Below are 27,472 nucleotides of genomic sequence, written 5' to 3'. Positions count from 1 at the left end.
GTGACCCGAACACTTCGGAAACATCTCGATGCCGGTAAGAGAAGGAAATGAGAAAAGGGATGTGGTTTCCAAAAAGCAGCAGCCTTGCAGGTCGTTCATGCGCGGGCCTGTTCAGGCTCAACACAAAATAAAGCTGTAGATAAAAATTTCTTCTTTCAAAACAATTTTTTTTTTTTAAGGACAGTTTTAATTTGGGGTGTTCCGGTTTTTCCTATTTTAATAAAACTGGCTCAGGAGCTAGCTTGAGGGGTTTTATTCATAATATATGGAATATTTGGAACCCTATTTACAAATTTTATCAAGCTTTCATCAAGTTTATCAATTATATATAAATAATAAATTGAGATATATCAATTATAAATTGATCTATAATATATATATCAATTATAAATTTTATCAAGTTTAATGTCAGAAGCACGACGAGAGACACGAGAAAAACGCACATGCGAGAGCGAAATATAAACATTTAACCAAGGTTTTATAACAGCGGAGAAAATGTCTTAAAAGTCAGGTGACTCGCACGCGGCTGGGCTGTGCCTCACTATTACACGAAGTGCAGCCCACCAACAACTAACTTTAAACCAAACATGTGTTGGCTCATCTCATAAAATACCTTTTCAATCACCAAATTTTTTTTTTTTTTCAAAATATTTTTTTTTAGGAAAAACATTATGGTTTCAATGCAACTGAAGCGCAACACTATCTGAAAACAGCAACGACTATGAAGGAAGGGCTTAGGAGGCATACCGGCAGGGTCAACGACTTCCTTGTAATTCTGACCGGACTCAAAGTTGGAGAGGGGAGTGTTGCAGGCGGTTGAGTAAGGCATCACCTGCAAGACAGGAAATGGTCTTCTCAACTTCGTTGCGTGTTACCTTTACCAGCAAGCATCTCGACGTGCACAGATCCACGTAAAGAAAAATTCCATTCAAAGGATCAGTGTTAACTAGTCATTTTTAATCAAGTTTCTAGCAAATCAGCAAGCCTAAAAAGCAATCCATAATAATTCATTAAAAACAATTACGAAGCCAACTGCTGCACCACACCTTAACTCCTTTGTAGACGAGCCCCTTGTTGTACAGCTGCTTAAAGATGTACCAGACGGTCTCCATGAACCAGGGATACATGGTCTTGTAGTCGTTCCGAAAGTCAATCCACCGGCCCATTCTCGTCACAATCGTCTACAAGGTTCAAACAAAAAGGGGCAAAGAATTGGCTTTTTGTTTCTTACGTCACATACGCTTAAGCATCAACTAACATTCAAGACTTTATCATCTTAGCCCTTGCCTTTAAAGTGAGAAACAAACACAAGGAAATAACTAATTAAGTCGCATATCCCAGATGATTATATTTTTTAATTGGTCACCAAAACGACAAGAATTAGCGCTATGCAGTAACCTGGCCATTATTTGCACCTCTACAAAGAGAAACAATGTATTACAACAAGCATGTTAGCTGAAGTGAACACAAATTATATGAAAGAAGCAGGAAAAAAACACTCGTTGAGAAGACCAAATAAATTTCTTTCTGTGCTTGTATCTTAATACTGAATCACCGAAGCTATACCATCCGACAGTTTATCGGAATTTTCCTAGCTACCAAGCGCGATAACTCAATTTAAAAAGTTAAGTTTTTTCCAGGACCATATATCCACGCCATTCAGTCGTCAGAAACTACCCTTCCTCACCTCCCACTCGCTCGAGTACCGCATCACAATCTTCCTGCACTCCGCATTGTAGTTCTCAATGCCCAGCTTCTTGACGTCGTCAGGACCCTTGATTCCGAGAGTCTTGTCAATTTCATATTCCTAGAGATAAAAAAAAAAGTTATAAGAGATCATTTTGAGTCCCTAAGCACTTTCAAACACCGTTAACCAAATAGAAACGTTCTAAAGGTCTGGCACCTTCAAACAACTTTAAACTTTATAAATTCCTAAATTGAGAGATTCGAACTAGAGACCTTTGTTGTGGTCGGTTTGCACCAACCTTCCAATTTCCTTGAACAATTAATAAAGGCTGGGTCACACATTTCCATCCAAGTGTGCTCGAAAGCATCCTGTTCCCTTGTAACCACCCAAGACGAGAGAATGTGCTGGCAAACCGGCGCCATGTAGCCCTGGAACGCTTTCAATGTGCAAATATTCGCAACTTTCAGCAATGGTGGCACCGCAGTGTTAGAATTACGCTCCCTAGCTCCTGGATGATTGACTACACAATAAATGTGCCTGCCCACACCTCCTGAAGTGAAAAATTAAAGTAAGTCTCTAATACAGCTCGTATATAGCAAAACTATAATTACCTAAGCGTCGCAGACCCAGCAACGTACTGTTATTCTAGGACGATCATCCAGATGACAGCCATTTTGATGGGAAGAAGCGCGCCCCCTATAGGTCGTGAAAGTTGCAAATATTACTTAATTATTTTTTACATATAATACTTTGTCTGCAGGCTTCAAATAATGCTGATAATGTTATAAGCAACCATTTCCTGTAGACAGGGCATTGATTTGATTTCACAAAAGTTGCAAAGCACTCAGAGCAAAACCTTCTGTCTAATTACATGCAGTTCCAGGGCTACCCGATTGACGGCACTAGAGTGCTCTTCCGCCGTAAGTGTTTGTGACGGTGTCAACACACGTGAGCACACTCAAACAAAAATGTGAGAAACCAGCCTTTAGATTGAATGTGCAGGGTGCACAGTTGATGTAAAAGGATACATGGTCTTATATTGTACAACACTGACCGAGATAAACGGGGCACAAAAATACGAACAACCATCCCCTGGACACTATTTGAAGTGAACATGTTGGTATAGTGCAAAAACCTGCGAAAAAATGAAATGCGGAAAATGTGCTGTCCGTGCTCCATCCTTCTAGGTTTAATTCTTTCTTCCGTTTTTACATCACGTGGAGCAGAACTCACCACAGGGAGCCCGTGGCAGTCCCAACCAAATCGGCGTTCCACATGAAAGCCAGACTGGTGGGCAAATCGGGTCACAATGTCCTTGATGGTGCCTGCCAGGATGTGACCATAGTGCGGCAGCCCAGTCGCAAAGGGTGGCCCGTCGTAGAAGGAGTACCTGCCAATGGTGAACGGGAAAAGTGCAAGAGAGAGAAGTGACCATCAGTGCCAAAAGTTTGGACGAATATAGGCATAGACTCGCTCACTACTCTACTGAAAAGGGAAGTTGCACCATCTAGCCACTGTAGAACACACTTGTGGTGCCTGTATGTGTATGCATCTAGAATAAAATCTTTGTGTGCATTCAATGCTGGTATTACCAGCACTGAATACACATTGAATGCACACTACCAGAAATTAAAAATGACATCATTGTTTTTGTATTAAACCAAATGCACACCCAAATGCATTTGGGGCATCAGTTTGCCTCTTCACAAAGAATAAAAGTTGCACCATTATACCCCTGCAAATAACACAATTCACTTCAAAAGCGATGCAAGTTCAAAAACCATCCAAACCATCTTACCATTCCCGTTGTAAGAAATCAATTGAAGAATGAGGTCCTAGCCTCCTAGACACAAAATAGCTTGAAAACGGTGCTCTCCTATCTCCAACATTGTTTTATGGATATGGTCTAGTAGCATACACACATAGGGCAATGGCACATGTTGCACATTCTCCAGCTGCAAGACACACCTGTCCTCAAGTTCAACCTTTCTTCATTCTTGCTCCTGATGTGAACTTCTGCCTATCTGTCACTCCACTTACTTACTGCCTCAGCCTTCTGCCACTTTGTGCAGATACAACAGGAACCTTCGGGAGCTGAGAGCAACCGTCAGAAGAATTAGGCCTTCCTACGCACCAATCAGGCATGCAACTAATAATAGTACTCTACATATATCACATGATGTTTTTGTTTCTTGCAAATAACCCAGCTAAAAATTCTCATTAGATCCAGTTGGAATCCCAACTGGGTTTAATTGGAACCAATTGGTTTTTGTGGGTTCCAACTGGAAGCACACTGGCCAATGGATCTCACCAATTGAAACTATTTCTCTAGTTGGAACCTGAATGGGTTCCAAACGGTACCTGTTGGTTCCCATTGGAAGTGACCAATTGGCTGCTGAAAAACTAAAACTAACTGGTACCAATGGGAAAATTTATATTCGAACGTAATGAGAATTTTTAATTAAAGGAATTTGCTACATGCCTTTTGCAAATGAACTACGGTACTTTATAAATTATTGTCACAAAACGTAATGCGGAACTTATGCAAATATACTCGAAAAAGTAATGAATCACAATCAATCCATTACTTACAAGGGTTAGGATTCTTAAGTTTGTCTGATACATTTATTCAGCAAGACCACATCCTAAAATTCCATGGACTCTTTACTCTAGAAGGCACGATGATGCAAAGCCTCTTGCATATCTTTTAGACTCGGTGATTGGGAGTGCATCCGCTATTCCTAGTGACACAAGTTCTGACCAGGGTGTGTTAGCCTAGCTGTCAGCTTGACATAATATATTCCGATTAAATAAAAAGGAACATGCATGATTAATCAAAACTAAACAAAAATCTGTTAGCTTTATGATCCTCATATCTGTTTCAGGCGCATAGCTATTATGCATTCAACTGTAGCATGACTATAAGATACCCTGCTAAACACTTATTACTGATCTAATATTTTATCAGTTCATTCACTGATAAGACATGTTTGCAAGAAGAAAGGGTAATATGTGCCACAATGATAAAATGCAGAAGACATCAATTAAAAGGCAGCTGGTTCGGAGTAAACGAATGAATGAATCAAGAACACCTACGATGGCAAAATATATAATAAAATAAATATAAATGAATGGAGAACATTGAAGGTTGACATACATGATTAGAAAACACCAAATTTACCCAACAGAAAATGTATCAATCGGTTTAACTTTTGTTTCTAAGCAAAAGAAAGCTAGGTCGAAATTTAAGCCGCTACGAAGAGGAAACCTGCGTACCTTGGTCGCGACTTTGACAGCTTCAGACTCGTCTGAAACGCATCGATCTCCTTCCACAGCTGAAGAATTTTCTCCTCCTCCTGGGGGAAATTTATGTTTTCCGGTACCTGCTGCATTCCGGGATTCCTACACAATAAAAAAGCAACGGAAAAGACGTCAACCACAAAAAAAAAAAAAAAAAAGGTAAGATGTCGCGAAGTTGCATCAGCGCGCGGAAATAAGGGAAATAAGACCAGAAAAAAGGGAAATAAGACCAGAAAACTCTTAACAGATAGGTTTTTTGACAACCTATAAAAGGAGAAACGATTAGATAAGACGCAGCACAACAGCACCCAACGTACCGGGTAGTTATTCAGAACAATTTTTTCGCCGTATTGGAGAGCTCACGCAATAGGTTGTTTGCACATGACGTCAATCCGCCATTTTGTTGTTAGTTTGTTTTTTCAAACAAATTTACTACATTGAAGGATTACATCGCGACCGGTTGAAATAATGTCAGCGGTGCTCTACGCATTTGAGAAGGCATGTAAATCCTTGAAAGGCTTGAGTTTGGCACACACCAGACAGTTCGCAACAACAAAATGGTGGACGAAATTACGTCAGTGAAAACACCCTATACTTCTTTTGCGATTTTTCCCTCGTTATTTTTTGCCACTCGGGTCTGGCTATCAAGAGGACTACGGGTCACTGCACCAGAAACCGTCCTGTATACGGACAAACACATAGTCTAGACATTTTCCGGAGAATTCTGAAGACATAAGTTCGCTATTAGATTCATAGAATGACCGAAATTGCCCAAGAAACAAGCTGGAAACCGTCGGTGCCTACTCTGAGGTAAAGTGCCGAGCAAGGACGCTTGATAAGTCGCCACGTCCAACTCGGTCAGTGTTCGGCACTCGACAGTAATCGCCCATCAGCAGCACACAACCAAGATAAGGTTCCAAGAAATCCACATACCTGTTTTTGTGGGCCAAAACAAGAAAGTTGTGCCCACGGGCGCGACAACGTGGATCCTCTATGAATGAATGCAATGAAACACGCGTCGCCAAAAGTAATCGAAAGCCGAAAGGCCGGAAACGAGTGCAAGCCAAATCCAAGCCGGACTCGCCGGAAACTGTGTTGCCGGATACCGTTGGCCGGATGTTGCGTAAGGGATAGTGCGTGTGACGTCAGATTGTAAACATTCTGTTGCTAAGGGTGGTTACTATGACAGAAACAACTCATCTTTGGGGCTTCATTTATTGATGCAAAGGGTCTAACAATTAGTACAAATGGCATTCTGTCGATCAGCAGTTCCAGAAGCAGTTCGTGCTTGGCTGAACCTTTTTTGTTGCTCTGGTGAATCGGCCGCAGCTAACCGCAGCGATTTTGCTGTGCCGCACAGCGCTGGTGCAGCGGGTGCAGGCAACGTGTTCAGTGTTACGTAAATCCGCAGTGTTATCTAATATAATAAGACTTAAAATAAACAATGGAATCAACTTAAATATACACTTTTCTTCTTTATAAATGTGCATACATTTTTGCACAAAATATCCGAACACCCTCACCGACGACTGTATGTAGCAGACATGTAGCAGACGACACACCTGCGCAGCGTATCATTTACCTTTCCATGCCATAGAACAATCATGATAAGCTCACAAAATATACAAACAGGTTTCAAATGACGGACAAATTATTTTTCTCTTTACTTTTGTGTGCGTTCTTGTGTGCCGCTTTAATGATAAAAGCGAGATACGAAATTCAGACGGCGAAATCAATCCGCCATCTGTCCAAAGCTGCTCAGAGATATGGCGAACCTCACGGAGGCCGGATGGTCGACCGAGGAGCTCAATGCTATTTTAGTGATTTCTCCCGAAAACTGCGCCTTCAGAGGAGAGGGCAATTCCAACATTGTAGTAGCCTTGAAGAAGGTAAGTCTTGGCATTTTTTTCTCGTAGCAAGCATGCTTTTCTCGCCTTTACTTTCCAACCCGGCGAAATATTAGTGGAGCCGTATCGCCAGTATAGCAGCAGCTAAAACCCCCAAATGTTTGCAATTTTCTGTGTCTCTGATGGCGGATTTCGGCTTATCGTCAATAACCACTTATTTAGTTTTCACTTGCAGTCAAGTTCAGTTAATTAGGCGGCAACAATTCGAATCGTAACCCTTTCTGTACGTGAAGGAATTTCTCTTTTTGTACATTTTGTAAGCGTGGTAAGTCTCTTTTCTTCTTTTTTTTTTTTTTTCCGGATCGTCATGTTTGCGGCGTTTTTGGGCGACCTTGGTATCTCAAGGCTGAGTCAATCAAATGGGCACTATTTGTGATTGTTACTTCTCTTTCGCTCTTCAGGAAGACAGAGTTCTGCGTCTCAGAAAAAGCCAAGTGTATACGGAGGTACTGCACAACCGTCTTTTTCGTGTGTGTCTCTATATGTGTTTTCATTTGAAACTTGTACATTTTGGGGGGAAAATTTTCAATACAGTTTGTTTAAACAGGGCACGATCTCACTCACCGGAGAAACGTTGCAAAAGTTTCAACTGGAAGCCGATTTCATCAGTCATGTCATGAAGAATCTTCTGGGCTACCGGTTTGTTCAATCACCAGTAAGTGCAACCGAAATTAAACTTCGTAATAGTTGCGAACCAGCGCACAGGTAGACAGTTTCTCAAAAACCTGTAATACAAGGCAAAGGGAGGAAAAGTAAAGGACAAAGTAAAAGGAGAGAAGACTAAAAAAAGGAAAATAGAATTAAAAAAGAAAAAGAAAGGAAAGAAGAAGAAGAATAAAACTGCCGAGTTTAAGAGTTACAAAAATAATTACAAACATTGGTGCTATGCTGGCCCATGGTAGAATAAGCTCTTGGTACAAATAGTCCGTGAGTTACAAAAATTAATTACAAAAAATAATCTCAGAAAAACAAAAGAAACCAGTGGATCATACCCACCTACTGTTGAATGTACCTTCTGTCTAAATAATGCAGTTCTTTTTTTTTCAGTCAATAATGTAATAATAATGTCAATAACACCTTCTGCAGAATTAACAGGTTTTATTTCGTAATATGTATCTTATTTGTACTGCGTGCACAAATTTTGATTCAGGGTAACCTTAGAGTAGGCTGCCACAAAAGCTATGTATAAATGGCTACAGTCAATTTACAACACAATTACATCAAACTGCTAGAGAATGAAACTTTGGTAACTCAGATCACCTGAAAAGAAATTGTAAAGTTTCGAAGTTGCTTACACACACCTCCTACATTTCATGTCGTCAAACTAACATTATATGAAGTTCTCTTAGTCATCTATAAAATGTTCCTAATTCATTTCATGAAGCTTCAGTCGCATAAGACGACCATCGTCTTGTACCTCTGTGATGGCATGCATCTCGTGTGGCAGCAGATGTTCTCGTTAGAGGTCTATAGAAACTTAAAGGTAGAACTCATGGTGTTAAGCATTTATTTATGACAAAATTCGATGTAATAAATCTGCACGTATTGGTGTCCACTGAACTTGGGAATGACTCCACCAAGAGGAATGAATAAAAGAAAACCTTAAAAAAACAATGCACAAATGCATACCACCTTTATGTTTTAGCAGCAGTATCATGAGTGGGTGTACACCACGTGTTCAGTTGGTTGAGTCTTTCTGATCACATATATCCTCGAAGTGGCATAATATTTGACAACTAAAATCTTAAAAACAGTATGTTGTAAACAAGAATAAATATAAATGCAAAATAACCTAATTAGAGACATCTGTTGCTTGGTCTCTAGCCCTTGTCTCTTCTTTTTTTTCTTCTTTTTTTTTTCTAGTTCAGTTTTAGTTATGGTATACCACACAGTCTCTGAACAAATGTTAATAGTAAGGTCGCCTTGGCTAATCGTCCAAGTTTAGAAAGGAGGCTGGGGTGGCCTCTCCTCATGATCGCTGATTTGATCCTCTACCATATTTAATTGAGCGTTTTTTTTTTGTTTTTTTTTATGTTTTTTTCTTTTTTGCAGTGTGATTTTTAATTGTGGAGTTTTGGGGTGTGATTTTTAATTGTGGAGCTTTGGGGGATAAATATCTGAATTAAGAAAAATGTTGATGACTACCGTTTTCTAGATTTCTTAAAGTTTTATGTGAAAACATGGAGCATTATGCTAAACAGTGGCATTACTTTTATACATCCTTAATATATCATGGACTAAGGAGTGTGAATGAGTCGGTAACGCGGCCCGCTAATTGGGCGACCCTTCCTTTTGCTTCCCAGATCCTTATCGAGTTGACGGCTGAAAATGTGAGGCTGATCAACGAAGCCGTTCACTTCAAAAGGCCAAGTATGCTAGTTTAATCCTGTGTCACCTACTGAGTGCTAGGAAAAAAACAGTTCTAACATTAATGAACCGTATCGAAAGGAATTTCACATTTTAAAACTCGGAAAAGGGACGGGAGAGGCATGGATTATCTGATCAGGATGACAAAGAGCAATGTTTTCCTTGTAGAACTTTTCTGCTGGGCTGCTAGCATATGTGTAATTACAGAAAAACATTGTTTGTCCATTCCTTTCATTGTGATTGAGTCACTTGCAGAATGTTGAAGGTTGCACAGCTGTAACTAGCAAACAAGCATCGCAGGAAGGCATTGTTCTTTAAAGGGGAGCTCCGGCGATTTTTCGACCTAATCCAAAGGCATCATCTGAATGCGGATGGCTTCCAGATTCCGAAATGCTATCTCGTAACCCCAGATTCACTCTAGTTAGTCAAAAAAAGTAATATTTTGTTCGCTGCCGAAACCGAAACATTGTTCTCCCTAGTTTTTCCCTAATTTTCCCCGCCACCCAAACGTGACGTCATTGGCGGGCAGCAAGGCGCGTGGCCTACAATCGGGTCGCTTTTCTTGCATTCCACAGCGAGAAAACATGGTCATTCGTGCTATCTGAAGTTGATAATAATCTCTATTTGCACAAAATGTGACCTTGGCCCATGTGCTGAACTATGAGTAAGTAAAAAAACTGAAGCAATTGCGATTTTGAGAAAACCGTTTTTGCAACTCGGTATGCTCAAGCTGCGGCTTGCTAGTTCCGTGAAATCGCTAGCAAATCCGTTTTTATTTTACCAGAAGCTAGCAGTTATGCTGGCGAAGAAATGTCGACAAGTTAAGCAATACATTTTTTGACAAATTACCCAAGCACCACAAAGAATGCTCGAAATGTGGATACAGGTCCCCACACGCTCGTCTTATTTGAAGGAATGTGCCATTTGTTTTAGAATCTCTTCGGAAAGGTTGCTGTTGCAGATGCCAGCACGTGTAACTACATTTGTAGCATGCATATGCTTCTTGGTGCTTAAGGCTGATGTACACTTTGCGCTTTCCACTTTTGTCGGCATCGTCTTTTTCTATACCCTCTCCACTTTTTTGCTTTTCCTCACCTTGGCGCCCCTTGCAGCTTGGGAGAGGGGGAGCACTAAAAAAGATTACCTTCCCTGCAGAAAACCGAGGTTGTTTGTCGGCCTTTAAGTAATTTAGCAAGATATCTGTAGACCATCCCAGGAAAGCGCTTCTGGTCTGTGCCATTTTCAGTGTTCGTGCTTGTGATGCATACTTTGCTCGCCTTCCAAAGCGATGAGCATGCGCGTGCTGAACTGTGATTTAACATATGTAGGCTGTGATTCTTGTAAATATTGAAATGTATAGAATGGAATTAACTGCATTCGTGTAGGCCAGATGGCAGGTTTCTGTTCATAAAGATCACACTAAAATAAAAATGAAAAAAACTCCGCGACCACCAAGCCAAACATCAAGGTGCAATGAAAGGCTTTTAAAATATGTAAATACACTATTCACCTTTAAATAAAGAATATTTGCTTGAAATATAGCGTAAAGTACACAAATATACCATAAAATTTTTAATTAAAACTAAATGAACAAAAGTTTCTAGAAAAATATTTACCTATATTTCTTTCTTTTTTTTACTGTTGGAGTGGCATGCAACATGCTCATCACACACACACATCCATGAGTGCACACGAGGAAGAATGTAATTCTATACGAGATTTTTTTTTTTTAATTCAGTTTTGGCTTTGCAAATCCTTTAACAGCTGTAAATTTGCTTACCTCTCTTCAGCGACATGACTATCTTCATGGTTTTAATAACTGTTCGGCCCTATATAACATTTCTCCTCAATCAAATAAATTAAAGACGTTTTCACCACATCTTTTGTGAGAAAACAATGCATGGCCAACCATTTGACAAACCAGGTAATGCATCTATCGTATATTAATAGAACTTAACACCTGCTCCCCAAACTTCTGTAATACCAGACATGAATAACTGTGTGTGAAAAGTCATGTCTAAACGCAGATCTCAACTTTGTTTAGACATTTCACTTCTCGTCCTCAACAGATCGGCCACTTGAGTGGAGCTCCGAGAGTAGCCTGAGCTAGTTTCAATGCCCAAAACAAATATAATGTCTATTGGAAAAAAAAAAAAAAAAAATTACTGAAGCAATTGTGAACAACAAATGTGACTGCACCAAATGTCAACTGTAGTGCTAGAATGTGCACTATTTTTCTTCTATATTATAGCCCTTTTTGAACAGATGTTGTAGTGGTCACAGCCGGTTTGAGTCAGCCCTTGCTGCTCTTAAAGCTGTTCCGGCTGCAGAAGGATATTCAACTCGCAGCACGCGGCTATAAATTATGTAGCTGCATTCACAAGCCCGTAACTCTGTAAACTATTTCGAGCACAAGCGAGAATGCTTTATGCGTCACTAGTTCTTTCGGCACACAGCTCGCAGAGAAACACCTTGACGTTGCTGGCCTCCAATGCTGCCCAGGTGTGTTTTATTTTGTTTTTTTTCTATGAAAACAAGGGTAACAGAGAAGCTTTTCCTGGCACTGTTCCGACAATCTACTGCAGAGCACAGATCACTACCCATTGCAGAGAAAGTTTCAACCCTGAAGCTGTGAAAAAATAATCTAGATCACTGGCATCCAAAAAGTTGCTTTGCAGCTGCCTGGGTCGCTTGTCCGCCTGCCCGCCGGTGACGTACACAGGGAAGGATGACTGGATAGATCTTCGATGGATGTTACTGGCTATACCCTTTGTAAAGGGAAGTAGCTGGCACCACCTAGCCCAGGGGTGGCCAAGCTGTTGCTCGCGAGCTGCATGCGGCTCTTCGCGTGTTAAAGTGCGGCTCGCGGCTCCCTCCCCTACCCCCCCCCCCCCCCTGCATCAGTGCAAGTGGTGGCATCTAGTGGATGCAGTGCACAAACTCGTGCACATGCAGTTTTCTGGTACTTTTTGTCTAAGAAAGCATCATTTTGTTTTAAAATGAAAGTTAAGGGCTTATTGGTATATTCTGTTGTTAGAGATCAGTCAAGAATGATTGCTGCTTGGATACAGTGATCAATTGCAGTCATAATAAAATAATTGTGTGCAATAAATTGTTTGTATAAAACAACCTGTAACTGCAAATTTGAATTGGCTCACTCGGAGTGGAATGACCAAACACAAATTTTGCCAGCAAACGTCCCGAAGATAGCAATGCGCTGGTCAAGAAAAGGGGCTTTGGTACTCTGGAAACCTATCTATTGACTCTGTAGTGTTCAAAATATATACCTATAGGCACAAAGTTGTGCACTAAGACACTTCAGTAACACAAAAAATTGTTTTCTTGTGAACTTTTTGTTTTAATTATATGTTACTTCCACTGTTTTGCCGTAGCATTAGCATATTTAATTTACAATGTTGTCTAAAGCTGCATTTTAAGACTCAAGACCTCAAAATCAAAAACTAAATCTCTCGATCTGTTTAACTGCAAGATTTATTCAATAAAAAAAATATCTTGTATTTATTATTTAATAATCTTTTCTACTCCATTACTGAAGATCTGTTCTATAGTGGGAGCTGAATTTTAGGTTTGTATGGGCAGTTCCTTGGGAATTCGTGTGTGCACGCACAGTTTCAAAATTGTGCTTAAGTTGTGCAGACAGCACCCTGTCACAGCATGCCATAATATGTTCCTTTTTAGATTATCGGATTGCTTCCCAAAAGGAAAAATTATGATGCGGAGACTCTCAATTAGTTCACAGGTTGAAGAAAAATGTGAGAGAAGTTTCGACGTTGGGCCTTCTACTTCCCGACCACTGTACCCTGCCGAGTCATCTTCGCAAGTACGGAGAGGGGCCCGTGCTTTCGGTCGAGATCAAGGTCAGCATTCCAATGGAAGTTATACAGATGGAGGGGTATTCCTGGTCTTAACACGAGTTATACACATGGAAAAGTATTCTTGGTTCTAAGACAAGTTATACTTGTGGAGAAGTATTGCTGGTTTCAATGCGAGCTACAGATATGGAGGAGTATCTCTGGTTTGAGCACGAGTTATGTAGATGATGGAGTATTCTTTGTCTCACTTTAGCAGCTCCTTTAGCACAAAAAAAAAAAAAAAATAAATAAAAAGCTGTATATTGCAGAAAGCTAGCATTCTGCCTGGATGTAATGTTAACATTTAAAAAAGTAAGTTGCAAGCAATCCCTAAAAATAAAAATAAATTCTTGTGCGGGAGTGGCGTCCCATAGAACCTTCTAAAGGCGAAGCTGACAGCAGCTTCTCCTAACGAAGGGTGCAGTCTTCTCTATAACCTGGTTGAAGATGTTGCAGTTTTTTGTATTTATGCAGCTTTCTGTTGTTAAAACTTCTGCTCTTTATCATTGCTGCTTGCCTTACCTTCATGCTTCATTTCGATGTATACTTAGTATTTTTTATTTTATGCAGCGCAATCAAACCTGGAAGTATTTTCTTAGATGCACCAACTGTTATATTCCTGCTGATTTTTGCATCTTCCGCCAGAGCTACCTTACAGATACATGTACCATCTCTCATGTCTTTCTATGTTTTCATCTGTAAAAGCACACCATTCATCAAAAGCCTCACGTCTATACAACACTGTTTTTTTCTGTTATAATTCTTACTTGTGGAGATTTTCAAAAACATGTTCTTGCATGGAACACCTTTTGCACTGAGCTGTTGCTTTCTACCGATTTTTATATTTAAGTGAGCAGTTTGTATCGACACAAAAAAAGTCTTCCGATAAAAACAAAATAATGTTACATACATGCCTTGCAAGAGTAATGGCTTGTTCATCTTTTTTTGTTTGCAGCCCAAGCAAGGTTTCTTGCCAGAATCTTATCACCTCCCACACGATCACAAGCTCAGGGCATCTGTGTGTAGGTTTCACTTGGCACAGACTTACAAGGTGTGTTGTTGTTCCCACTTCATAATCATAACTGAGCTGCATAAATGTACTGTAAATCTGCTGCTAAAACTAAGTCATGAAATAAAACAACATTTACCTTTTAGTCTTTATCAGCATGATTAAACTCGTATGGCTGTTTTCTGGCTATACAGTCTCGTTCATATACGTGTATCAGACACATAGCCAGGATTTTGTTTTGGGGGGGATACATGCCTATATACGTGCCTGATGTGGATACTGCAATATGCAAACAAAATCAGTATTGTATCAGCTTAATTTAATAAAACCCCTCAGCCATAGAATATGCTGCGGCTGAGGATTGGTAACTGCCATTGAGTCTGTTTTACAGCGGTAGCTGTTAGTTGCCCTTATGGCAAAAAATGCTTGTGCACAAACGCAAAACTCCACTTCATTCGCAACTCCAGCCCGTCGCTTCCCCTCTCATAGACGAACGAAGAACCGGAGGAGTAAGGAAGGCTTCAGAGGCAGTGGCAAGGATTGTTGGCCTTGCTGCTGGTGTTACACCTTGTTTCTGGTTGGCCTGCTCTTGCATTGTGCAGTTTTAACGGAAAAAGCGAGTGTGTTAAAAAAGTATCATTGCCTTGTCCCGCTCCGCGACTTCTGAAAATAAACATGTTTATTTTCTTAATGCACGTCAACATCTCTGTCACCCGTGACACGCTCCTGCCCTGACCACTTCATACTTGTAGCCAAATGAATTAATTTTAGCACCAGCGTCGGCGAGCAGGCGCGCCGGAAATTCTGGAGATTCTATCTCCGTCTCAACCACCATCTTGCGGCTGCCGCCCCGCCGTCTATAGGGCTTTGAAGTTGCAAATAGCAGAGGCAGTGCTCTCCCTCTCCCTGTCGTTCCTCACACACGGAAAGGCGCTCTCTCGCCTCCCCCCCCCCCTCTTTCCCCATGTAGGCCGCCCTGTTGCAAAGGACCCGTCCGTTCCGTGCAAACATTGTACAACACACTGGCTGAAGGCCAATCTCCTTCAGCACGCCTTTCCATAATGCAGCAGCTACTGCTGTCAATTGCAGAACACTTTGTGTGGTCGTTTGCAATTTTTAAATTTAATTTAACAGTTCCATTCAATTTCATCTTTATTTCTTTTTTTTTTTTCTAGAAAAGCAAAGGAGAAATATTATCAATGAGCATGTACTGTCCTCTGGATCTCTTCAGTGGGTGAGTGGTTTAATCTTGGTTGCAACTTCTATCTATATTTTTTTGCTGTAATACTCTGGTGACATGGTCTCTGTACTTGCATTGCGTACCACCCAAAAACAAGTCGGGAAAGGGGGGAGAGACCTTTTGATGTTCAGTGGCCTTAAAGAGCACTTTAACTAATTTGATGGTTTCAACACCATTAGGGAGCTTGCATAAATCTTGGAACATACAGGGCAGAAACCTAATCTCAAGGTTATGCTCTGAAGCCATCATCTAAAATATGTGATCCTGCTAATCACTTTTTTTTTTTTTTTTTGTCACTGTCCAAAAAAATGCTATGTTCAGTAGTTGTAAAATGACTTTTTTGCGTCTCTCACTCTTCCCGCTTTGGTGGGTGAGGAAAGCATTGCACATGCTCACAAACAAGAAATAGGGGAGGGGAAAACACACGAAGAGGCTCACAGCAACCTCTGATGCCACGAAACACTTTTCTGGAAGGTCTTAAACATTGCCGTTTTGATGCAGCATTTAATGTTGCCTCAGATATTGTGCTTATCACTACTGCTGTGCTTTTTCTAAAGCACTCTAGATTATCTAAAGATAATCTAGAGGACACCTTTTGACGTCATTTCTGGCATTACCGATATAAGCTATGGGTGCAAAATACGCACTTTAGCCTGCAATCAGTGCACTGGCAGGTCACATTGAAAGGGTCACGTTGGGACTTTCTGGGCTTATCTGAGCTCTTATTTGTTATTTGAAGAAGCAAGCTTTGTCTTGCATCGAGTGAGTGATAAAATCTGTATGAATATATTTGCATAAAGCTTTTTTTATTTTATCAATGTCTGCCCTTTGGCCGTTACCTAAAATACCGAGCAATAAGCACCCACCCTAAAGTTGGAGAGAATCACGAAAAATGGGGTTGTGTGCTTGTTATGCTCAAGAGCAGAAAAACAGAAAAGGCACATGGTAGGGTAGGCCTTTGCCTGATCTGGTAGAAGGGATGAAAGCAGTATGAGGGTCTGGCAAAAACCCTAATTTCTAAACCAGCTGCGCCGCAATCGCCAAGCCTGCTTCGTGCTGGTGCTCTCGCATCGAGCTTCACCGCTTTGGATCGGTGCACGTACGTAAAGCTTCGCCACCTTGCACCGGCGTGCTCGGAGAAGCGGCTGACTGAGAGGAGCACCTCTGTTAGCTCGGTGGACTCGTAAATTTGCGGGGGTGGGCTCTTGATATGTCGTTTGCTTATATTTCGAATGCTTCAAAAGTAGGGAGTGGGTGCTCGTTGCAATATGGGCACATGCTCGGTATTTACAGCGGGTAGAAATTGCACGTAATCTTGTGCTATCATAAATTAATATTTTTTCTGTTGCGAATATTGTGGCTTGGCAAGCAGTTCCAGTTGGATTAAGGAAGTTGGCTGGTTCAGCCGAAGTTTTGCATTTTGACGGGATTGCCGTTTCTATGAGAAATCCTTGTAATCACCCTTGAAAAATAGCCGTGGTTAACGTTTCTTTTTCTTTTAGGACATTTATTTAATGCATGCTGCAAACTTGGAATCACCATTATGAAAAATAGTAGCATGCATAAAACCTGTCTCATGACTTGTGCCTCCCCTTTGAAAGCAATTGAAACCCTGCTTTCCCTTCACAGCTTGAAGAGGGTCCCTGTTTCTGGTTCAAAATGCAGCTGCTGTTCTTCCACACTCATTCTTTTCTTTCCGTGCTTTTACAGCTGTCCAAGAAGAATGAACAATGCACTCCATGAGCTGTTGTATCATCCACAGAATAACTTAAGGGTGTTCAAGGTAAATGACTGCACTTTACGTATTCTTCATTTATTTATTTCACTTACTGTTAGTCCTCACAAGGACTCTTCATCATGACTATGAGAGAATGGGAGAATTATATCTTTAGGGATCACTTCGTGTTTAGGTATAGTGGTTGTACCTTAGTGGTCAGGCAGTTTAAGGAAAATACTTTCCATAGATCGCTATAGTGTGTATTGTACATTACACTTTGATGTCTGGCCTTAGGAGGATAAATTTTGCTGCACTTTAAATTGTGTATGTTCCCTGTAGCATCTGGTTATCACACCTCAAATTTTATGATGAAATGTTTCAAGTGGATATTTCCTTCTCGGATGGTTAGGTCATTTGGTGAAAAAAAGTTGTGGGATTTCAGCTGGTTAGGAGGTAGAGCTAACAACTACAGTTGAATTTATTCCAATCGGTGTCAGCAAGATATCGACAAGAAATGACTGGTTCACATTTTAACTTGAGCTAAGAAACTGCATACATTGTTTAAAGATGCTCATGAAATAATTCTGGAGTAGTCATGGGCAGATAGTGATTTTGGGGCTGGTTTGAATATCAGTGATAAAGTAATTCCACTTGAATAATCACAATCAAAATAATTTTGTTATTAAATTGATTAATTTTTAATCAGGTTAAACAATATTTTATGGTGCTTCTTAGTAATATATTCAATATAAGCAATGTTGCTATTTATATTCAAAATATAAACTTACCTCAGAGTGCACAAGCCCTTCAGAAGAGGCAAGGTTTTGTTTGCGCGCAGTGGGAAAGCGTCACCCACGACACCGCAAAGCTTGCTTCGCCACAATGCATCTAAGCCTAGGGGAAGCGCAGTCAATGGAGCGAAAATACTTCGTCATGACATGTTTTTAAAAACATCCAAAATTGTAAGTTTTCTAATGCAACTATTCATTTGAAAGGTCTAGTTCAGTATGCAATATAAGAAGTTTTGAATATTCTACATTTACTCTGGAGTTTAGTTCAGATGTGCTGGAAGTTGTATCCACCGTGACCCCCCAAAAATCTAAGATGGTTTTTCAGTTCACCTCTAGTATACAGACCACAGTTTACCGCCCAGCTTCTGCTGGTTCCTTCTCTTGCTCACGAGATTACAAATGTGTGACATCAAGTCAACTTTCTAATTAAAACAACCAGTGCCATAAATGATTCTTATCTGCAAGTTTTTCTTTTTTTAAAGGCTTTATGCCTGGCCTGCTGTAGTGTATCTTCTGCAGCAAACCCAACTTACAACATTATTCATAGGAAAGAAATAACCCGTTTATTTGTTACATAAATATTTTTTCAGTGGCATTTGTGTCATGTTCATCTGATGGTTAGTTTGCAGAAAAAAAAAAGCAGTTAAAAATTTTTAAAAATTTGAACCGCATTATTTTTTTTTTTTTTTTTTTGCTTTTAAACAAGCTTGTGTCAAGTATGACTGATACCTATTTTACGCTTTGCAAAGTTAAGACTTTATTCTGAGCTCTAGTCAATCCTTTCGATTCGTGTGGTTGTAATGCCAATCTGTTTGTGTCTATATATTTTTTTTTCAATGATGGAAATTGAATTGTACTTCAGTGTTCTTGCTATTTTATCGTTCATGCTATTTCTAAGTTCTGTTTTTAATGCTGGGAATTGAACTGCATGTAGGTTTTGTTCTTCTGCTTGTGCTGCACGAATGTCAATGCTGCTTCGTCAAGCTGTCCTTCTGACAGCTTTTTCCATATGCCTCCAGTACTTAGTACCTGATGCAAGTACACAAACCAAATAAAAAAAATCAAAGTAGAAAGATAGTTGCATTTTGCTACTGTCACAAATTAGAGCACCTATCTGCTCTATGTGCCTGCTTTGCTTTCATGAAATTTAGTGCCTGCTACAACTCTAAAACCGTGCTTGACTCGAAAGAAAGTTTTAAGTTTCAGACAGAAGCGATTTTGTTGTACTACATTAGTACAAAAGAGGAGAGGAAGAAAAATGTAAATAATAAATGGTGTTTAGGAGAATCGAGTGCAAAGCATTCCAAAGGTATGCTCAAAAATTTACCTCTTCTTTCTCCCTAGGACAAGGAACTTATTTTCAGTGAGGAGAACAGAAGCAGTTTAGACATTACTCTAAAGGACTTTTTTGACAAGCCTGGCATAGTAAGGTATGCCATATTCTCAGTACCCATTCAAATTGACAGCGACTGCTGTCATTTCTGTTTGCAGTATTCATCTGGCACAAAAGTAACCTTTTAACGTCACTTGTGCCCAGCACCATCAAAAAGTAGAATTTGGCAACGAAGGGAAGTAAGAAGGTATTCTGCCTTACAGAACATTGGGGCTGTATGTCGACCTTCAAGACGGCATATAGTAAATACATCCTTTGTTTTTACAACTCTCAAAACAGAAATTATCTTCTTTTTCCCTTCATATTTCTGTTGGCTTCAAAACTAGACTTATTCCTAAGTTTGCACCAAAGAACACAGCTTAAAAAATATATATATATATTGCCTTTCATTTTATTGCGTTAGTACATTTTGCTCTCTGTTAACACTCTATCCTTTGTCGTAAAGGCCTGCTTAGAAAACCTGCGCTTTTAACCGAGCAACTCATCTACCGTGCTTGCAAAACTTCCTCTTCATTTGGGAGTTTTCCAAAGAGATTCTGCAAAGTTGACCGGAAAGAAAATTCTAACCACGGGGAGTTCCATACTGACAGAAATAAGGAATGGTCTTGTGCCCTTTCATTGGCTTGTGATCTGAGAACGGGCCACCGCTGTCAACCTTGCAGCCGGGAGGAGATCCTGTGTCAGCTGGTGACACAAATACTGGTCCACTGTTTCCCTACGACTGACCGCAGCCTGACCTACGAGCCAGCAAGCCACAGTGACCATGGCCCTCAGTCATGCCCTTCTTCATCCGCCTGCACATGCCCCAACCGTAAGGATGCCTTCAGTTCAGCGCAGGGACTCTCGTTGAGCAAAAAAACACAAGAATGTTAACTTGTAGCCACTACCACTGTAAATGACAATTCCATGTATAAGCTTTGTTGCTGCATGTTGCAGATCCACACATCTAAAGGAACTAGGAATGCAAGGACAAAAGAAGCATACCACATTGCACTGCTATTTCTTGAAATGTGCTAACTGTTGAGGCCCACATTTCAGAAGGGTGAAGCGATCGGAATTTAATTGTGTTTTCAGAAGGATGCACTGAAGGGGCACTTATGCAATCGCTTTTAGTACTGTGTTGGTAGAGGGCTGTGTTCCGTCATTTGGTTTGTCAACTGTCGTGGTGCACCGTTCTAGACCTCTGGCTGTTGATGGGCACCGTAAATAAATATATAAATAATTTTGATTTCTGATATTGAACATCGCGGCTTGTTTTACCATTCAGTGCGTAGTGGTGTCTCTTCGTGTTCTTGTCTTACCGGTGCTCTCGGCTCTGTTGATAAGTACCAACTGTAGCCCATTTTTTCACACTGTCAGTTGTTGCAAGCAGTGGTTGTTGTTCCCATCCAGGCGTCCGAGGTCAGCACAAGCTCCCGCGAGGCTGTGTTCTGGACCGGATCCTACAGATCCAGCGGCTGGGCTCGATGGACGTGACGGCCGTCTACCCCCACTACCTTAGTCTCAAGGAGGCCCTTCAGTGCCCCAACGAGAGCCTTTCCGCGTGAGCATTTTCACCTTGTGCACTCTGGGCACCACTTTTAGATAGTCGGGAGAGCCAACTTTCACTAGAAAGAAAGAACAGTACAACATGTTGGAGTGCAAATTTACAGTGACATTTGAGTGCAGTCTTCGGTTTAATTGAGATACGTCGTCCGAAGCAGCCGGCAAACTGCCGATGTTTGGTCTCTGCTACAACAGACCTCGATAGCACACGATTGACGCTGATGAGTATGTTGTAGCAGGCAACATTATTGTGTCGCATACTTTGGAGCGGATGACCAAATCTGCATGGTTATAGAGTTTGTACTATTTGTTTTGGGCTGTCATTGCTGCCTCTTGCTAGTTGGCAGCCTGGTAAGGGCAGTTTTTGATCGGCATCTTTAAAATGCCCTGAGGCGGCCAGCAGCAGCTGCCAAAGACAGTGTAAACAAGGCGATTGCGTCTCCTGTCACCATTTTTGTTTCTAGTGGTGCATCGCCCAAGTCGCTGTCTTTCTATCCCCCTCATTGTGTGTCTTTGGGAACCCACTCTGGTTAACCATGTTTGTCACTGTCTTCCTTTCGACTCTGCATTCTCTGGACAACAGTTTTAGTTGATCTAAGGAATAAATATTTCTCATACTAGATCGAACATTGGTCAAGATCGAAAGCAAAAATTAAAAGGGGGTCATCGCCGGAACTTTTTTTTTCAGTCACCACTGGCCAGAATGGAAGGCCTTATTCGTGGGAAGTAAAATATATGCGCGGTATGCCTTTAAGCTGACACTGCTTGTGACAGGTTAGAGTACCTGGAGGATGGCCACCCTTCCCCATCTTTACCCAAGGCCCTGGGCTTCCCCAACCAGCAGGTCTACGAGACTGACCTTGAATTCACCTGTCGCAAGGCAAGCACTTTCACATCTGGGCAATGAATGGAAGATTGGGAAAAGATATACTACATAGTTTCTAAATCATACGATATAATAAGCAAGGTGTGCACAGGCCGGACATTAGGAAGTAATATGCAGAACATTCAGGTGCTTCTTTGTACTACATGTTCCCTTCTTTTCAGGCCTTATTTAGTATGTGACATTCATTTAGAATGCCAAATCTGGTGTTATAGTACTATAGTCAGTGACAATTCAAGAATTGAGTTATGCAGCTTTCTTTTTCGGTGGTTTCTGTACGGCGACGAGAAAAGTCCTCCAGTCATCATCATCAAAGTTATATGCTGTGCGAGATGTGCTCGAGCGACGCCGCCACAGCCAAGCCGCTTTATTAGACTCCGTCGGCTTCTTAAAAAAATCATAAAGAAAGCCCGCCTACGAAAATGATGCCTTTAAAGCAATATTTATTCATTTTTGAAGCATATCATCTTCGTTAAGTCTTGAAGTTGCAATCAGTCGCATGATATAAGCCACAAAAAAACAAAAAACAAAAATTGCTTTTTTTATTTTGCGTGAAATCGTCCTGCACCGAAGTCACCCTTCTCTGCATTGTACGATGTCACACGGGTCCCTTTTGCTGCTACACGATAATATTGTCCCTACGCTTGCATGAAGCCGATGTTGCGGAGCAGATGGCACGCTATTTTCTCAACAGCCTAGGCACTCGAAGATGGCACATAACACTTGTGGCCAGAGCTTTTCCTGAATTCTTCTTGACCTATCACTCATTACAGTTCAGAAGTCGGAAGTGGTTGCAGGGACGTTTTCTTTCAACCTTTACATTGGGGTCCCCATGCCCTTCTCTGGCTGGTCTGTCAGCTCATGCCCGAATACAGGACCTGATGTGGACGATCAATTTGATGGGAAAGCTTCTTTTCCAGATATGGGAATTCCTGGTGGCACTAACCGCCCGGGACTGCTCCATCATGCTCTCCCTTCAAAAGCTGTCACCAGCGTAAGTCGCCAGTATACGCTACTTTATCGACTTAATTCTGGTTCTTTGCACACCTGTTGCTGGTGGAGGGTGGGGACTGTAGACTGGGAAAGAGCCTGCAATTGCACTAGATTAATTTATCTTCTTTTTCTTAGAAATACGGGTTCAAGAGTAAGTGTGTTTGGTACCCTCCCTCTCTTTCTGCTGGCCAAGTATAGAGGGAAGGTGGCATTTTTTGCCCTAACTTCGGGGCCGAAGATAATCCACAGTGGGGACAAAAACGACTTTTGGGGGAGACGTATCTAGGTCACAGCGGTCTCAATGAGCCAACAGGATGCATCTGACATTTTTAGGTATGTACCCAAATGCTAGCACGGGTCAGCGGATTGGAGAAGCTTACGAACACACTTGTTTGCTTGCCACTCAATCTCGAACCCAGCCATGCATCCAGGTGGCAGCACCTCATTTGTAAAAAGGTGGATACAGCTGGTAAATGCGAATCAGTCACCAAAAACTGCAAAGGAAAATTCCACTTCCATGGGACATTCTATGTATATCTAGTCTACCAGCAGTGGGTGTCACCTTTTTCGAGGCTTTAGTTGTTTTGGATAGATTTAGCGTACTGATTAGCGGCCATTGTAAAATGTCGGACTGCAACTGCCGGTTCTAGTCCGGCATATTGCAATGGCTGCAGCTCGCAACACTAAGTATATTGCAAAGGCCATTTACTGTGTAGTACTAAGGGATAAGATTAATTAAGACACAATAGTAGTAGTTTTCTTGTTGAGGGTGCCTGCAAAATGTTGTAGGCACCCGAGTTTTAAAAGAGCCTGCTTACCTGAAAGCAAAGTTCTCCAGTTTAGCTTGTGACAAGGCTTTTCTTTTTTTCATTAAGGCCGTTCACACTCTTGCAACTGAGTACGACCAAGAGAGACGAGACATGTTGAAACCTCTTAAAATTTCTTAGGACAAGAGAACACGCTGGCACTCTGGCGCCATCAATGCGGTGACCCTGGAACTGCATTTCACAAGAGCGAAGGTTTTGTGGGATTTCAGAGGTCAAATGTGCATATTACCTATAAGATAGGCTCGTTTATAATGTTGACAAAAGTTCTTCGAGCCAAAAAGAAAGAAAAAAAAAAGGATAATGCACGAGAGAAATAGAAAATATGCCGAACCGCCAAGCTTACACTGCTACCAATAGATGGCGCCAGTGTGTCCCCTTGTTGTAAGAGATATTAAGAGGTTCCAAGGCACCCGGTTCTAAGTAGGAATGCCGCGAACCACCCTAGGTTCGATTTCGATATTTTCTAACCGAACCGGTGTTCGAATTCGAAAGGTTTCGATATTTTCGACCATGCGGAGATTCGAATTCGAAAAATTTGCAACTTTCAAAAATCGTGGAGTTTCGAATTCGAAAAGTTCGAAGCTATCACGGTTTCTAAAAGTTTGGGTTCGATTATTTTGAATATTTTTTTACTTGAGGTTCGAGAAATTCGAAGATTTCGAACTTTCCTAACTTAAAATTCGAGAGATTCGAATGTTTTGAATTTCTTTGGATCTGAAATTCGAAAATTTCGGACGTTTCGAATTCTTATAGACATGAAGTTCGATAAATTCGAAGATTTCGAATTTTTTTCTACATAAAGTTTGAAAAGTTCGAAGGTTTCGATTCTCTTTTAGCGCTAAATTCGAGAAAGAAACTTAAGTTTCGAATTTCTTTCCAAGTGCGCAAAGTTGGAAGTCCGGTTTTCATGTTCCGCCACAGTTTCAGTTTCAAATAATGTTTTCACGACTGACTGGTTTCCACAAAATCAGGTTTAGAAATGTTCGGGTGTGATATTCAGATTGCGCGAAGTTGGTCAAGCAATTAAATGAGACGACGAGCGTCCCGGATGTTCTGGATTATTTGCCAGTGCAGAGTGACGTGTGCAGATCAGTAATTGTGGCCGCCAGCCCGGGGGGGGGGTGGGTCTTTAACGTGCATCACGCAGTAGTGATCACACGAACGCACTGTTTAACGATACTCGTCCAGTCCGAAACGGCCAGGGGCAGGCAGGTGGTTGAGGGTCACTTGAGGCTCAGAAAAACCTTGAAGCGATCTGGCAAACTGCCTCCCCGCCCCCTTGCACGCTGGTAGTAATCTGCTCGAACGCCGCCCGAGTGACGCTGGCATATAGTAAGTTTAGTTTGTACATGATGCAAAATCCTGAGACTGGGAATGAAATTTGAAAGAAAAAGTGTAAGAAGACAGAAAAAAGGGGACAGGACAACGTCTCAAACTCAACTCAGCTGAAAACTCAGCTCAGGAATAACGTCTCAAACTCAACTCAACTGAGTTTGAGACTTCGTCCTGTCCCCTTTTTTCTTTCTTCTTACACTATTTCTTTCGAATTTCATTCCCAGTCTCGGGATTTTGCATCATGATCAACATACACTAGCTCGCCTGCACCTTGACAATTTTTTAGTTTGTAATTGTTTTGGAGGTTTATTTTCGGAGACGGAAGAAACGCGGAGCAAAAAGCACAGAAGCCGACACAACTTGAGGTCGAGGAGCGTTCTACCATACCAGCAGCGTCGGAAGTTCGAAAATCATCGAAAAGGAAATCCAAAAGTTCGAAAATCATCGAATTTTTTAGTCTATCAAGTTCGAAAGTTCGACAAGCATCGAATTTTGCAGCGTAATAAGTTCGAAAAGCATCGAACTTCATAGTTTAACAAGTTCGAAAATTCGACTTCCGTCAAATTTCTCGATATGGAAAATTCGAAATATTTTGAACCTTTCGAACCGCTTGATTCGATCATCTAAACTTTGATTCGAAAAAAGTTTGCGGCATCCCTAGTTTTCAGAGGTCGCAAGTGTGTGAACGGGCCTTTACATGGTTTTGCTCCTCAATAGTTCACATCTATGTGTCATGACAAAGCAAGCTCTGCAGACTGGGTATTAAACGCAGGTCTCGGATACCACTCACAAAAGAAAATACACCGACCATTCCAACCGTTTTCACAACCACCGTCGTAGCAAATGCGCATCATCCTACATCAGGGATGTTTTGGTAATCATCATATATGTAGTTGCCTCAGTGCTTTTGAAGCGCTCTTTCGGTGAAAATATGGTGTGAAACATGCAGGACCAGGGTGTACCCCAAGGACTCGGTCGTGCAAGACAGCAACGGGCAAACCTACCTCTTCTCTGTCGCTGTCGTAGACCTGGACCCCAAGACCGTCAGCAAGCTCGAAAAAGTCTACTTCGACGACTGCAACCTCATCAGAGCCGTTTGCTGACGTTGTTGAAACTGCAGCCCAACATTGTCTCGCAGGGAACCCACTCCTTTCTCAGAAGTCGGGAAAAAGTATTTTTCTACCTTCGAAAGGAGCACCATTTCCAGTTGGTGCTGAAGGCACTTTTTATGCTGGGTCATTCGCCGCAAGCACTGTGCCAAGTGCTTTGCCAATGGGGACCTCTGCATCTCTAGTTTTGTGTCAAGAAGATAATTGCAGTTGGGTCTGCCTTGAAGTTGCAAAACTGTGCCTCTAGTTTTAAGTGGCAAGTTTTATGGAATTAGCCGCGAGATAACTTTTTCTTGCTCTCTTAGGGTGTGTTCAGCATGTTGTAACAGGCCCTGCCCTTTCAGTATTATTTTCCAGCCGTCGACGACTTCATTGTAGATTGTCTGCTCGTGCACCTTCAGCCGTCGACGACTTCATTGTAGATTGTCTGCTCGTGCACCTTCAGTGTTTGCTGTCCGATGTTCCTTATTTATTACTCTAACTTTTGCCTTGCGAGAAAATATTTCCTTACCTGCACCTTTCTCAATATATTGTTGAATCATTTGCACGTATACCTAAAAGTTCTTGTGCCACATATACAAGAGATTGAAACTTAGCTTTTACATTCCTCTACAAGCAGCGATCTCGTGTACCCTTTTTAAATATCCTCTGTGCTTTTGAGGGCAACAGAATTAATGCAATCTCATCTACTTCTTCATAGCTTTTCTTAGTAAGTTATTCAGTGTTGAACTAGTCAAAGGATGCTGCAAAAGTTTTCTGAATGTGCTTGAGATTAATGTAGCACTTGTCAAGTGCAGATGAAACAAAATGTTGTCATTCTACCGTGATAAAGTTCAGCCAGGAAAAAAGATGATGGAACCAAGTGCCACCCCTGATCGAGCTTCTTGTGACTCAAGAGTTGAACGACATGCTGGGACCAAAGAAGAGGATTGCATAATTTTTAAGAAATTATTACGAACGGCGACTACAGTTCTTTCTGAGGTACTCTACGGCTAGTGTCGCAAGAGGCATCGAGTGATAATCCTTCTTAAACTTAAGATACTAGAGAAGCTATGATCCCCCTGTTCGACATGATCACTAGTTTCGGAGGTGTCCCATGCATGTATACACCAAAATACCTACCGTAAAATACCGGGGAGTGCCCACTCTACTTTCACTGAAAACTGGGTTAATCTAGGCATGGATGCTTTTCCGGTTAAATCGGGCACTTAGCGTATAATTTGCAGAATTCCCAAGTTTAGGAAATGTTAATAGCGGGCGCTTGAACGAAGTGAACGCTTCCATGGTATTTTATGGTAGTTTGTGCCATAGTGGCCGAGATGAATGAGCAATTCAAATACTTTTCGTGCTCGCTTTTTTTTATTTTTTTTTATTTGGGAACAGTTTGAATGTGAACTTGAAGGTAAAGCTATAGCCTTGGCTAGGATCAGGCATGTAGCCAGGGGAGGGGCCCCATAGCCCCCTCCCCTTCCCGAAATCTTCCATTTTGCTGGGGCC

General features: G+C 41.3%; 2 protein-coding genes across 2 annotated transcripts in view; one reads left to right on the top strand and one right to left on the bottom strand.

The window, feature by feature from the left end:
- Positions 1-6,042, bottom strand: part of LOC8039660 (isoleucine--tRNA ligase, cytoplasmic) — a 39,784-nt gene extending 33,742 nt beyond the window's left edge. The window contains 6 exon segments of the mRNA XM_029995545.4: positions 748-832; positions 1,047-1,181; positions 1,688-1,807; positions 2,921-3,077; positions 4,964-5,089; positions 5,921-6,042. Of these exon segments, the coding sequence (XP_029851405.3) occupies positions 748-832; positions 1,047-1,181; positions 1,688-1,807; positions 2,921-3,077; positions 4,964-5,079 (613 nt within the window). The 5' untranslated portion in view covers positions 5,080-5,089; positions 5,921-6,042.
- Positions 6,043-6,753: 711 nt separating this feature from the next.
- Positions 6,754-26,324, top strand: LOC8039669 (inositol-pentakisphosphate 2-kinase). Its single transcript, XM_029995606.3, has 14 exons — positions 6,754-6,876; positions 7,296-7,340; positions 7,442-7,549; positions 9,198-9,264; positions 13,015-13,139; positions 14,089-14,184; positions 15,318-15,376; positions 17,093-17,165; positions 19,235-19,320; positions 19,946-20,094; positions 20,676-20,826; positions 21,603-21,708; positions 22,632-22,705; positions 25,816-26,324. Exons 1-14 carry the CDS (start codon positions 6,754-6,756, stop codon positions 25,967-25,969), a joined length of 1,416 nt encoding a protein of 471 aa, XP_029851466.3. The 3' UTR covers positions 25,970-26,324.
- Positions 26,325-27,472: the final 1,148 nt, after the last annotated feature.

This window comes from Ixodes scapularis, unplaced genomic scaffold, assembly GCF_016920785.2.
Source record: "Ixodes scapularis isolate PalLabHiFi unplaced genomic scaffold, ASM1692078v2 PGA_scaffold2__306_contigs__length_199485367, whole genome shotgun sequence".
NCBI classification, from domain to species: Eukaryota; Metazoa; Arthropoda; class Arachnida; order Ixodida; family Ixodidae; genus Ixodes; species Ixodes scapularis.
The sequence above is the reverse complement of the archived record's forward strand: the minus strand, read 5'-3'. Positions and strand labels throughout refer to the sequence as shown.